At 42.8% G+C, this 13,586-nt stretch overlaps 1 protein-coding gene across 4 annotated transcripts in view; it reads left to right on the forward strand.

Moving 5' to 3' along the window:
- cdk18 (cyclin dependent kinase 18) overlaps positions 1 to 13,586 on the forward strand; it is a 164,582-nt gene that overhangs the window by 72,003 nt on the left and 78,993 nt on the right. For 3 of the 4 annotated variants that reach the window (XM_061728181.1, XM_061728183.1, XM_061728185.1), the window contains 2 exons: positions 6,480 to 6,536; positions 11,541 to 11,655. In XM_061728181.1, the coding sequence (XP_061584165.1) occupies positions 6,480 to 6,536; positions 11,541 to 11,655 (172 nt within the window). The remainder of the gene's footprint in view (positions 1 to 6,479; positions 6,537 to 11,540; positions 11,656 to 13,586) is intronic. The other variant, XM_061728184.1, reaches the window with a different exon arrangement.

Genomic DNA, 13,586 nt, shown 5'->3' on the forward strand with positions numbered 1-13,586 from the left:
AGGAAACGTGACGTCAACAATAAGTTCACGACCACGTGAAGGACACGACAGTCCCCAATCACCAAATAAGTGACACACGGGTGGAACTGCACCAATTTCATAATTAACCACATGGTCTGAACATATAAAGGTCGGCGTGGGACAACATAACTTGTGCAAATCACAATGGCAGCACTGCTCGTGGTAGAAGACTTCAATAATGGCAGGAGGGAGCGCGTCTTCAGAGACCACGCTTATTTACTGGCCGACGATGATGACTGGCTGTTCAGCCATTTCAGATTTCCAAGAGCCATCCTCTTGGAACTCTGTGCTGAGTTGGGTCAGAGTTTGGAGAGGGGCACAAGGAGGAGCCACGCACTAGCTGTCCCCCTGCAAGTGCTCACTACGCTTGGTTTCCTGGCAACCGGGTCCTACCAGCGCGAGTTGGCAGACCGGTCAGGAATAACCCAGTCTGCACTGAGCCGTGTAATGCCAGCTGTATGGTACGGGATCATCCGCATGTCCCTCAGGTACATCAGGTGCAGCTGACCTTGCAAATATTAAAACGCAATTTGCAGCGATTGCCGGTTTCCCTAATGTAATCGGTGTGATTGACTGCACACACATTGCAATAAAGGCGTCAATCGCAAAAAGTTTTCATTCCATCAACGTGCAGATCATATGTGACGCACAGATGCGCTTCACAAATGTTGTGGCAAGGTGGCCTGGCTCGACCCACGACTCCTACATCCTCACCAACAGCCTGGTGGGGATGAGGCTCCAAGCTGGCAGGGTGCAGGATGGATGGCTCCTTGGTAAGTGATCGTTTACAATGTGGACAATGAAGCCACTTCCCAGTTAATTAATGTGTCCATTGACAGTATCCCGTCAGGTGACAGCTGTGGTTGTTGACCCCCCTCACCAACCCCCAGACTGCCTGAGAGCTCACCTACAACCACGCTCATACCATCACTAGAGCTGTTGTAGAGCGAGCGATCGGGCAGCTGAAATGTCGGTGGTGCTGTCTGGACAGGAGCGGGGGGATGGCGCTGTACCGCCCCGACAAGGTGGTGCTGTCTGGACAGGAGCGGGGGGATGGCGCTGTACCGCCCCGACAAGGTGGTGCTGTCTGGACAGGAACGAGGGGGATGCTGCTGTACCGCCCCGACAAGGTGGTGCTGTCTGGACAGGAGCGGGGGGATGGCGCTGTACCGCCCCGACAAGGTGGTGCTGTCTGGACAGGAGCGGGGGGATGCTGCTGTACCGCCCCGACAAGGTGGTGCTGTCTGGACAGGAGCGGGGGGAATGCTGCTGTACCGCCCCGACAAGGTGGTGCTGTCTGGACAGGAGCGGGGGGATGGCGCTGTACCGCCCCGACAAGGTGGTGCTGTCTGGACAGGAGCGGGGGGATGGCGCTGTCTATCCTGCGACTACGTGCATTACTTTTCCCTTTCAAAAGTGTTACCGTGGCGACGCTAGACGCCAAAAAGCTCGCCCCCCTTCATCTGATTGGTCCATATTTGATAGTTCCCCAAAAGTCACCATATTTTGTATGCAAGCCAGGCCTGGCGATAAATTTGATATTTCATGGTTTGTATTAATGGGCGTGGCAAAATGGCTCAACAGCGCCCCCCGGAAAACTTTGTGCCTCAAGCCCCACAATACGGTTTGACGTACATGCACGAAAATCGGTACACACCTGTATCATGTCGCAACTTAAAGAAAAGTCTCTTGGCGCCATGGCCAAAACCGAACAGGAAGTCAGCCATTTTGAATTAATTGTGTAATTTTGGCGCAATTTATGCCATTCCTTCCGCAATTAATACGGCCCGAACCGTAACGTGCACCCAGGTGTGTTATACATAAAAATGTGCGTCTTCATCTTGCTACTACGCGCATTACTTTTCTCTTTCAAAAGTGTTACCGTGGCAACGCTAGACGCGAAAAAGCGTGCCCCCTTTCATCTGATTGGTCCATATTTGATAGTTCTCCAAAAGTCATCAAATTTTGCATGCAAGCCAGGCCTGGGAATAAATTTGATATTTCATGGTTTGCATTAATGGGCGTGGCCTAACGGCTCAACAGCGCCCCCTAGAATACTTTTCTCTGCCATAACTTTTGAAAGGTTTGACATAAAGAGTCGTGGGTGGTGTCATGGGACTCGGTATTGAGTCCTTGACCTTCATTGGCCTGAATTAGCCCCGCCCCTTCTTCTGATTGGTTGTCCCGATTTTCTGCTATAACTTTTGAATGGTTTGACATAGAGAGTCGTGGGTGGTATCATCAGATTATGTATGGAGTCCTTGACCTTCATTGGCCTGAATTAGCCCCGCCCCTTCTTCTGATTGGTTGTCCCGATTTTCTGCTATAACTTTTGAATGGTTTGACATAGAGAGTCGTGGTTGGTGTCATCAGATTCTGTATGGAGTCCTTGACCTTCATTGGCCTGAATTAGCCCCGCCTTAAAGACATTTTATTAAAGAATCAGCATAACTATGTCATTATATGTTCCTATGTTTTTCATAATAGGTCCCCTTTAAAGGAGCATGAGGCAGGATTGAGGCAGGATTACGTATACATTTTAAGTTTTCTAGTAATAATGTCAGATGAAGAGTTCCAAACCAAAAAGAATGAGCCCTCTAGTGTATCTCTCCGTTGCCTTGAACAGGCTGTGTGCTGCAAAATGTGCTGCAATTCGGACTCCGAATTTCCCGCGCTGGGCGGCGGATGTGACGTCACATGAGGGATAACCTTCATTTATAGTTAGAAGGAGAACCATGAACATTTTTAAGATGTTTTGCAAGATGTGGACCCACATTTATAAAGAAATCATTGAATTTATTAGCAATTTGTGTATGCTCTGTTATCTTATGCGCCATCCTGAAATGTAGACTGGGCTGGAATAGATGATTTTTTTTCTTGTTGAGTAATTCTTTCAATATTTTCCATAGATCATTTATTTATTTCTAATAAGATGGTTGTATTTATTCCTATAATTTTTGTATGTAGCACAATTTAAAGGACTAGGACTTTGAAAATGCCTTTTATAAAGCTTGTTTTTCTTTAAAGCAGATTTCCTAAGTTCTATAGTAAACCCTGGTTTGTTAAGGTTTTCAGAGCTTCCTTTATCTTTAGAAATAAGATAAAGGTTGTGTTTAGAATTGTACTGTGTGGCACGAAGCTTTCATCCAACCAGTGTGCTGTTAAACTTAAAAGTAAAAACGTTTTACTACCTCCTCTCGAAACACTGAGCCAGGCCTGGTGAAAAATGTGATATTTAATGGTTTGCATTAATGGGCGGGACCTAATGGCTCAACAGCGCCCCCTAGAAAACTTTTCTCTGCCATAACTTTTGAAAGGTTTGACATAAAGAGTTGTGGGTGGTGTCATGGGACTCGGCATTGACTCCTTGACCATAATTTATTAATAAACTTTGTGCCTCAAACCCCACAAAACGATTTGACATACATGCACGAAAATCGGTACACACCTGTATCATGTCACAACTTAAAGAAAAGTCTCTTGGCGTCATGCCCGAAACCGAACAGGATGTCGGCCATTTTCAATTAATTGTGTCATTTTGGCTAATTTATGCCATTCCTTCGGCAGTTAATACGGCCCGAACCGTAACGTGCACCCAGGTGTGTTATACATCAAAATGTGCGTCTCCATTTTCCGACACCACGTATTACTTTTCTCTTTCAAAAGCGTTACCGTGGCGACGCTAGATGCCAAAAAGCGCGCCGACCCTTCATCTGATTGGTTCAGACAGAAAAAACTTTGCGCCTCAAGCCCCATAATACGGTTTGACGTACATGAACGAAAATCGGTACACACCTGTATCATGTAGCAACTTAAAGAAAAGTCTCTTGGAGCCATGGCCGAAACTGAACAGGAAGTCGGCCATTTTGAACATTCTGAATTAATCGCGTAATTTTGGAGCAATATATGCCATTCCTTCGAGAATGAATACGGCCCGAACCGTACTTTACTTTTCTCTTTCAAAAGTGTTACCGTGGTGACGCTAGACGCCAAAAAGCGCGCCCCCCTTCATCTGATTGGTCCATATTTGATAGTTTCCCAAAAGTCACCAAATTTTGCATGCAAGCCAGGCCTGGCGATAAATTTGATATTTCATGGTTTGTATTAATGGGCGTGGCCAAATGGCTCAACAGCGTCCCCTAGAAAACTTTGTGCCTCAAGCCCCACAATACGGTTTGACGTACATGCACGAAAATCGGTACACACCTGTATCATGTCGCAACTTAAAGAAAAGTCTATTTGCGCCATGGCCAAAACCGAACAGAAAGTCAGCCATTTTGAATTAATTGTGTAATTTTGGCGCAATTTATGCCATTCCTTCCGCAATCAATACGGCCCGAACCTTAACGTGCACCCAGATGTGTTATACATCAAAATTTGCGTCTCCATCCTGCGACTACGCGCATTACTTTTCTCTTTCAAAAGTGTAACCGTGACGACGCAAGATGCCAAAAAGCGCGCCTCCCCTTCATCTGATTGGTCCATATTTGATTGTTCTCCAAAAGCCACCAAATTTAGCATGCAAGCCAGGCCTGGCGATAAATTTGATATTTCATGGTTTGCATTATTGGGCGTGTCCTAATGGCTCAACAGCGCCCCCTAGAAAACTTTTCTCTGCCATAACTTTTGAAAGGTTTGACATAAAGAGTTGTTGTTGGGTGGTGTCATGGGACTCGGCATTGACTCCTTGACCATAATTGGTGACAATTAGCCCAGTCCCTTTTTCTGATTGGTTGTCCCTATTTCATGCTATAACTTTTGAATGTTTTGACATAGAGAGTCGTGGGTGGTGTCATGGACTCTGTAATGAGTCCTTGAGCTTCTTTGGCCTTAATTAGCCCTGCCCCTTCTTCTGACTGTCATGGTTCTATTTAGTTAATCAATCCCCCGACTGATCCTGTCATGGATTTCCAGAACCGCCTGTGTCAACATGAGGCCGGTCGGACAGACCTCAGGACTGGAGGCACCGGTGGCGCGGGGTTCCTCGGATGGGAGGGAGGAAGCTGTGACCCCAGAGGTTCCCGGTTTGGCATCATCTAATTGAATAAAATTGTCACAATATCACTTCAGTCACTCCACTCGTCTATTATTTCAATGCAAGCATAAATAAGTTGCCCTCACTGTGGGCTATGGTACACTTGGAGTTAATTTACCTTTATGTGGGTGCTCAAATGATTCAGTGTCGCCCTCACCGACAGGTAGGAAGCCTGTGAGGACGGTGCCACCCACAATTGCGCACACGCGCTCCTCAAACGGCGTGAGCTCCTCCGTGCCTGCTCCACCACCCGTCATGGCCACACTTTGCCGGTGTGCAGCCGCTCTCCTCTTCACCTCCACCTTCATTTCCGACCACTTCTTTTTGATTTCTTATGTGCTGCGGTGTTCAGAGCCCACAGTGTTTACGGACGCAGCCACAAGCTCCCACTCGCCTTTTTTGCGCTTGCTGGTAATGCGGAGGACAGGGAACCAAAAAGGACGGTCTTCCTGGCCTCCACCTCTTTCAACAGTGTCTCCAGCTCACACTGCGTGTATTTTCACTTTTTCGTACTTGCTTTCACCATTTCCAACGTTTATTTGGCTGATTTTCACTTGCTGTTTATACTCATGATCATATGCAAATGTATGTATTTGAGGGAGGAGTCAGGGCGGAGTGTTATGCTCCCGCATGTGCACTCAATTCCACGCTGATTGTGATGTTCAAAGCAACCTGCGTGGATTTGGGCGTACTCACAGTTTTGATCATCTGCATTTTTTTTGCGTACGTGAAAATTCCACACACGGATTCACGTTGAAATCCACGCACGTTTTGATCGTGATGCCCCTTGTCTCCTGCATCTGAGTCCTATCCAACACATTTGTGACAGAATGTGGACATTTAATTGCGAGATGTTGATTGATTCATTGATACTTACATAATACCCTTGCTGCAGCCAGGTTTCTGTACGACAAAAATAAATTAATTTAAATAAATGTTGATGTGTAGCTCAACATTTCCTTACTGTTAATACTTGTCAGGGATCCAGGAGATAATTATGGAATCCCACGTTGTTTTGGCAACGTAAACCTAGATGTATTAACACCGAAGCAATTACACCATGAGTAATTTTTTTGTATGTTTATTTATCCTGAGCCTGTAGTTTTAAATATCCCCTTAGTTGTTGTTATATAGACTTAGACTGTATAAATTAAATTACATTTCACAATAAAGTTACAATACAAGAAGGTTTACCTTCTGAAGTGTTTTAGTAGAAGTGTTCCTAGTTTCTTCAAAGTCTGAGGAAAAAATGATTTGATGGATAACTAAGTTTTCTAGAAAACATTTTTAAACGAGGCCTTAGGCTTTAAGATGGTTGAAAGTAATTTCCTTTTGAACAGGAACCATTAACTTAATTACCTTAAATGTCTAACTTAATCTGTCGCTTGTATATAATTTTATTGATGTATTTTTTTCTCTCTAGTCTGACATAGGATTTGGAAAACTGGAGACGTATGTAAAGCTTGGCAAACTGGGTGAGGTACGTACCTTTTAACATTTGACGTTGGTCTTGACTGGAAAACATTCCACTGACAAATGATTGTATAACAACCACACCCACTGCTGTGGAGAACAATCCAATGAAGGTAAAATGAACTTCATGCAAAGAGAATACCTTATTGCTGGGAATGCTGACCATTCTACATTCTAATGCTGGGTGTTCATGATAGAGAATTTAGATTTTTGCTTGTATGCTAACACAAAAGGCAAATGATAGTATAACTATGTGTGGCGTGTAATCACAACACATTGATTTACATGGAATCAAGAGGGCTCGAGAGCTGATCTTTAAACTGACCAACCTTTGTGTGAGACAGATGCTGGCTCAAGGAGTTGGGAATTATGTTTGTCAGAAATTGTTTGTATTACGGTAGTCTCAGTCAATAGGGTCAGCAACAGAAAACAATGTTGACAAGGAACCAAAAAAAGATTCTTTCAGTTTCAGTTTCAGTTTATTTAAAAAAGGACAGTACACATTAATCAACATTACTGTAAATGCGCCAGTTTTAGCCAACTGGCTAATTCGCAACTGTAGTCCTTTTGGCAAGATGTTATAAACCATTACACCTAAAACAGAAGCATTAAAAGTAAAACACAATATTTACAACACAATCCAAAATAATAGTATAAACAATAATACAATACACAATTAACTGATTACATGTGGTCACATGTTTGATTTGTTAATAGCCAGGTCTTGAGTTTTTTCGTAAAGGTGTGGTAGGTAGCACAGTATCTTATATCAGTTGGTATGATGTTCCAAAACTGAGTGGCTCTGACTGAAAAACAGGATTGACTGAAGGAGCTGGACCTAAACGGCACAGTACAGTCCCCCCTCTGGGAAGATCTTGTGGACCTATTATGAGATGTTTTTTGTTTGACAAAAGTACTGAGAGGTGGAGGGGCCTTACCATTAAACATTTTAAACAGTAGGCAGTCATCAGTGAATTTTGTCAGGTTTTCCCAGCTGAGGATTCTGTACTTGCTGAGGATGTAACAGTGGTGGTAAGTATACGGTTTTCGGTCCAGCACCTTGAGAGTCTGCTTGTACAGAGAGATAATGGAGATAGATGTTAAGCAATTCCTTATGTATCTGAAATTTGACAAGTTGTATCTGGTAGTCTGTATTACTCTTTTTACCTGCTTTTTGAAAGATAGTGTAGAGTCAAGGATAATGCCAAGATATTTAAAATGCGAGACTATTTGGATTGGCTCTCCAGCAACAAACACTCCAGGATTACCAGATGTTGAATTTGATTTTGTGAAGTACATACAAACTGTCTTCTGCACATTAAGACACAGTTGAGACTCTGTAAGCCAGTTGCTGACATTCACCATTGCAGCGTTTAGTTTAACAGCTGCCAGTTCTTTCGTTTTTGCATGAATATAGATAACAGTGTCATCAGCATACATTTGAACTTCACACTGTGCAGACAGATGGAAGATCATTTATAAATAAACTGAATAGGAGAGGCCCGATGATGGATCCCTGGGGCACACCCATTTAATTGCTCAGAAAGGGTGATGTTTCACCTCTGACCCTAAAGGCTGAATTATGGTTCTGCGTCAAAACGACGCCGTGCCTACGGCGTGTGGTTTTTATACACGCAGAGGACACGCCGTCACATGCGCCGTCTCTGACGTGCACCTCCCGAAAATTGTAACTACGCGTCGAGGAGACGCCGACCACACGCAGACCGAGAGGGCTGTGATTGGTTCGTTTGAAAGCGAAGCATTTCCGGTTTCCGGTTTGAATCAGTAGTGAACTTCCAGGGCTTTTTTCTTCGTTTATATGTGATTTTTTTTGTTTTTGTTTTTTGCACAATAGTTGTCCTTATTTCTTTGATTTACTGTGACCGGAAAAAGTCGGATAAACCATTCAGAAAAAGATCGCTAACTAGTGGCCGCGGGGGGTACTGCACCGCGACCAAATGGAGAGACGGAGAACTCTGAACGATTCGTGACGGCGTCACGGGTGCGCCGTGTGCTCTGCGTGTGTGTGACACAGAACCATACCCGCACCTTAACACATTGAATTCTATCAGCAAGACAAGACTTAACCCACTTCAGTGCGCCAATGGAGAAATTATAGTTAGCAAGTTTGCAAAGGAGTATCTGGTGACTAACAGTGTCAAATGCCTTCTTAAAATCTAAGAATATGGCACCGACAACACCTCCTTTGTCCACCTTTTGTTTAATATTCTCTAGGAAGAAGCAGTTGGCTGTCTCGGTGGAGTGGTTGGTCCGAAAGCCAAACTGCATTGGGTGCAGAGTGTACGGGCTACTATTAATATGGGAGATTAGCTGTTCAACAATGCATTTTTCAGCAACTTTGGAGATAACAGGCAAGATACTGATTGGCCTATAATTACTCACTAAACTTGAGTCTCCTGATTTAAAGACTGGTACAACAATGGCTGACTTCCAGCCATTAGGATATTTATCTTCTTTAATAGAGGCATTCACTATTTTTGTTAATGGTTCAGTGAATGTATCTACATTCCTTTTTAGAAAAAGTGTGTCCAGACCAAATACATCTTTAGACTTAGAGCTTTTGAGGGATTTCAGAATTTTGCTAACTTGGGCTTCAGTGACCTCCATCAAAGAAAATACTGGCTGGGAATCATCTATCGGACGTGAAATTAGCAGTCCTGTTTGACTGGTGGGCACCGTCATCTTAACAGAGTTCACAAAATAAGAGTTGAAAAGAGTTGCAATTTGTATTGGTTCTTTAATCAAGGAGCCATTCTCTTTCATTTCAAGCTGTTTTGTTGATCTTTGGCTGCTGCCTGATAGCTTTTCCAAATGGTCCCAGATTTGCTTTGGATTTCCCTTAGCATCAATCAACATATTTACAAAGAAGGTTGTTTTAGCAGCTTTGATAACTTTTATAACCCTGTTTCTTAAGGAAGCAAAGATTTGTCTATCTGTTGATAGTTTGGACTTAAGACTTATTCTCAGTGCATTGTCTCGTTCCTTCATGAGTTTCCTTATATTACCATCAATCCAGGGGAGAGTCTGTTTGCTATTATTTTTTACTTTGCATTTCTTAAGAAATTATTTTATTGTATTTTGAATTGTATTTAGGAACATGTGTGTGTCAGTGTCCACATTGCTCCCAGATACTAGGTCCTTCCAGTTGATGTTCTGTATTGCACTTTCAAATTCAGCCATGTCACTCTTAGGTATCCTGAATTTATCACATGTTGTGCTAGAAGTCAGGTGTGCTCGATTTTGGGGGATTTTTCTAACTACGAGAGTTAGGTTATGATCAGACAGGCCTGTAATCATGTTAAATGTCTTAGACACTCTCTCAGGTTTGTTAGAGAATATTAGATCAATTTGAGTTCTTGATATGGATGTTATCCTAGTGGGCCCCTTTACTAACTGTGTAAGATCAAATGTATTTGTAATTCGATTCAGTGCTTTTTTACCTAACTTATCTTCATAGTTTAGGTTCAGATCGCCAAGGATTAATACTTCCTTCCCTGAGCTATATTTCTTTAATACATCATGGAAGTTATCAAGAAAGACAGACTTTGCAGAGGGTGGCCTATATTCATTGTCAGCCATCAGATTATGCTGTTAAAAAAGACATTGTCTCGTTTAGAGTCAGTGAAAGGCAACAATTTTTATATACAGTTATTAGAAAAATGTAAAGCGTTTTTTGTGGCTTATCTGCAAAATAGTCCACATGTCATTCTCTCTTGCAAGATTTGCAGGTCCTCCTGATGAATCTTGGGGTTTGCACCCTCTCCGGGTCTCCCATCAATGGTCTTAAAATGGCATCCTGGAGCATCCTAAATAGATGTTTCATACGCTTCCACTATTCCTTTTAATAATGCCAGTGTTCCCAAAGCTTAAAAGCTTGTTTCTAAGACCAATCTTTTTTTCTGTATTTCTTTCCATCACTGTAGAAGGTTTATGGCCATAGTGGAATATGGAAATGCGGATAAAAAGCTTCACGCACCTACACAACTGAACAGTGTTGGGAATAATTGTTTAGTTATTGGGTTATAAAGGAACATAGTTCAACATTATTAATATATCTATTTATACAGTTATTGACAATGTTATAAATGTGTTAATGGAATTGATAAAACAGGGCACCACCTGAATATCGGGAATTAAAAACTAAAGTGAAAAATTATTTTCCACAGTAGCTGTTGGTCTCTGGATACCAGCCTGCAACCAGGTGTGGCGCTGCAACGTCAAGTCAAGTCAGGTTTATTTCTATAAAGCAACCTCAGTTGACCAAAGGGCTGTACACTCTAAAACAAATGCAAATCCCTAAATCAACAATAAAAATAAGAGGAGAAAGAAATTACCCAGTCTAAGCACGGACCTTGACAACCAGCATACATAACACTTCTTGGTAAAATATACTTTTAAAATAAGTTGTTTTTGTGTATCAGAATGTGTCTCCCTTACTTGATGTATCAACTCAGTGCTAACCCAAAGAGCACAGTGGAAGGTTTTCTAGTGGAAGGTCAAGACCAGTCTGATGGATAATATGAAGCAAAACATAATCACCTTACGTCTCAGGTCCTCAACCCTTAAGCTCCCTATTGAAATAACCTTATTTTATTTTTTAAATACTTTTATTTTGGTATATTAAAACTTACAACCACTTGCCACCTTATTAAGTACGCCTGGTATATATCTAATAGCCTAATAATATACATACAAACATACAGTATACTGTACATATACACACGTGTGTGTGTGTGTGTGTGTGTGTGTGTGTGTGTGTGCGTGTTTGTGTGTGTGTGTGTGTGTGTGTGTGTGTGTGTGTGTGTGTGTGTGTGTGTGTGTGTGTGTGTGTGTGTGTGTGTGTGTGTGTGTGTGTGTGTGTGTGTATGTGTGTATGTGTGTATGTGTGTATACACATGCTGTATATGAACTGTACATACCAGGTATACCTAATAAAGTGGCCGGTGAGTGTATATTATCAACTTATGAATACTGTTCTGTGTGTTTGTAGGGAACGTATGCCACAGTGTTCAAAGGGCGGAGTAAACTCACAGAAAACGTTGTGGCACTGAAGGAGATTCGATTGGAACATGAGGAGGGAGCACCGTGTACTGCTATAAGAGAAGGTACACAAACACAAATTCATTCACATAGACTCTCAGGTTTTACCAAATATTAAAATAATGATAATAATAATAAAACTTAATAATAACATCAATAATAAAAATAATTAATGCTGCAAGCAGCGATGAACGGGCCCTCGCGTGTGTCCAATAAAGGTCAAGGAAACAAAACTAAGTCCGATGACTCCACCCACGAGACTTTATGTCGAACCATTCAAAAGTTATTGCAGAAAGTAGGAACTATCAAATATAGACCAACCAGATGAAGGGGGGGCGCGCTTTTTTGTGTCTATCGTCGCCACGGTAACGCTTTTAACTGAGAAAAGTAATGCCCATCGTCGCGGGATCGAGACACATTTTGATGTATAACACACCTGGGTGAACGTTACGGTTCGGGCCGCATTAACGGCCGAAGAAATGGCATATTTTGCGCCAGAATTACACGATTAATTCAAAATGGCCAACTTCCTGTTCGGTTTCGGCCATGGCGCCCAGAGACTTTTCTTTAAGTTGCGACATGATACAGGTGTGTACCGATTTTCGTGCATGTACGTCAAACCGTATTGTGGGGCTTGACGCACAAAGTTTTCTAGGGGGCGCTGTTGAGAAGCCAAAAATAAAATTATAAAAAAATAAAGGATCCCCATAACTTTGATTGGGTGGGCAGGACGCACGTTTGGGTGGGCACAGCTACTTTAACACTTTTTACTTTAACACCCCGGCTGGCCAGAGGGGGCAGAGTAACGTCAGAGTCCGGTGTTTGCTCCGTTAGCCAGGTGTCCGTGAACAGCATCATGCTGCATTCCCGGTATTCCCGTTGGTGCTGTGCTAGCGCCGTTAGCTCATCCATCTTGTTTCCGATGGATCTCACATTCCCAGTGATGATGGTGGGGAGTGTGGGCTTGAAGCGCTTCTTCTTTTTCCGGCACATAACACCCGAGCGTTGTCCTCTTTTCCTCCTCTTCAGCTCGGGGGGAACGTCAGGCTTGTAGCCAGTTAGCTTCCCTTGGCTACAAAGGCCAAACAGCTGTTCACGGTTGTAAACAATGGAGCGTTTACTTCCTGTTTCGGTGGTTGCTGGGGTGATGAACCAGGTGAAAAATAGTAAAAATAATAGGGCCAGCCTCACAGTTTTGCAAACTTGATGCCGCCCGGTAGAAAAACCACACGTTTTCACAGAAAACAGGACTGAAAAAATAGTCCAAAACAAATAAGACGAGACAATATAGGCCTATAGACGAGTCGACGGAGCTGCTGCAACGAGTTGCCTCTAGTGTGGTGCCATCTTGAAAAAAGTAAATAAATACTATCACAGATATAAATTCTTGGTAGGAATGGCAGAGTTAGCTCTCTGAACAAGTAGAAAACCAGTGTTGGGACTAACGTGTTATTTAGTAATGCGTTACAGTAACAATGTTAGTTTTGGCGGTAACTAATACTCTAACGCATTACTTTTTAAATTCAGTAACTCAATTACTGTTACCAAACGGTGCGTTACTCCGTTATTTCTGCAGCTACAGTGAAGCTTTTTCCCCCCACAGCGGAGACCGGAGGAAACGTAGTGGTGTGTGTGCATTCAAAAACATGAGCGGTCATGGCGAGCCAAGAGAGCAAGTAGGGTTTCACAATGTGGAGATATTGTCACTACAATAATCCCTCGTCTTTCGCGGGGGTTACGTTCCAAAAAGAACCCATGAAATGGGCTAAGTATAAACCTTTCATTTTATACAAGGCTTCAAATTGCGGAAATCAGCACAGCCTCGCACGTAATTCACTGCTCTTCTCAATTCAATTCAATTCAGTTTTATTTATATAGCGTCTAATACAACAGAGTTGTCTCTAGACGCTTTCCAGAGACCCATACCCAGAACATGACCCCCGAGCAGTTATTACATAAACAATGGCAGGTAAAAACTCCCCTAGTTGGAGAAAAA

The sequence above is a fragment of the Cololabis saira genome, chromosome 8, assembly GCF_033807715.1.
Source record: "Cololabis saira isolate AMF1-May2022 chromosome 8, fColSai1.1, whole genome shotgun sequence".
Lineage (NCBI taxonomy): Eukaryota > Metazoa > Chordata > Actinopteri > Beloniformes > Belonidae > Cololabis > Cololabis saira.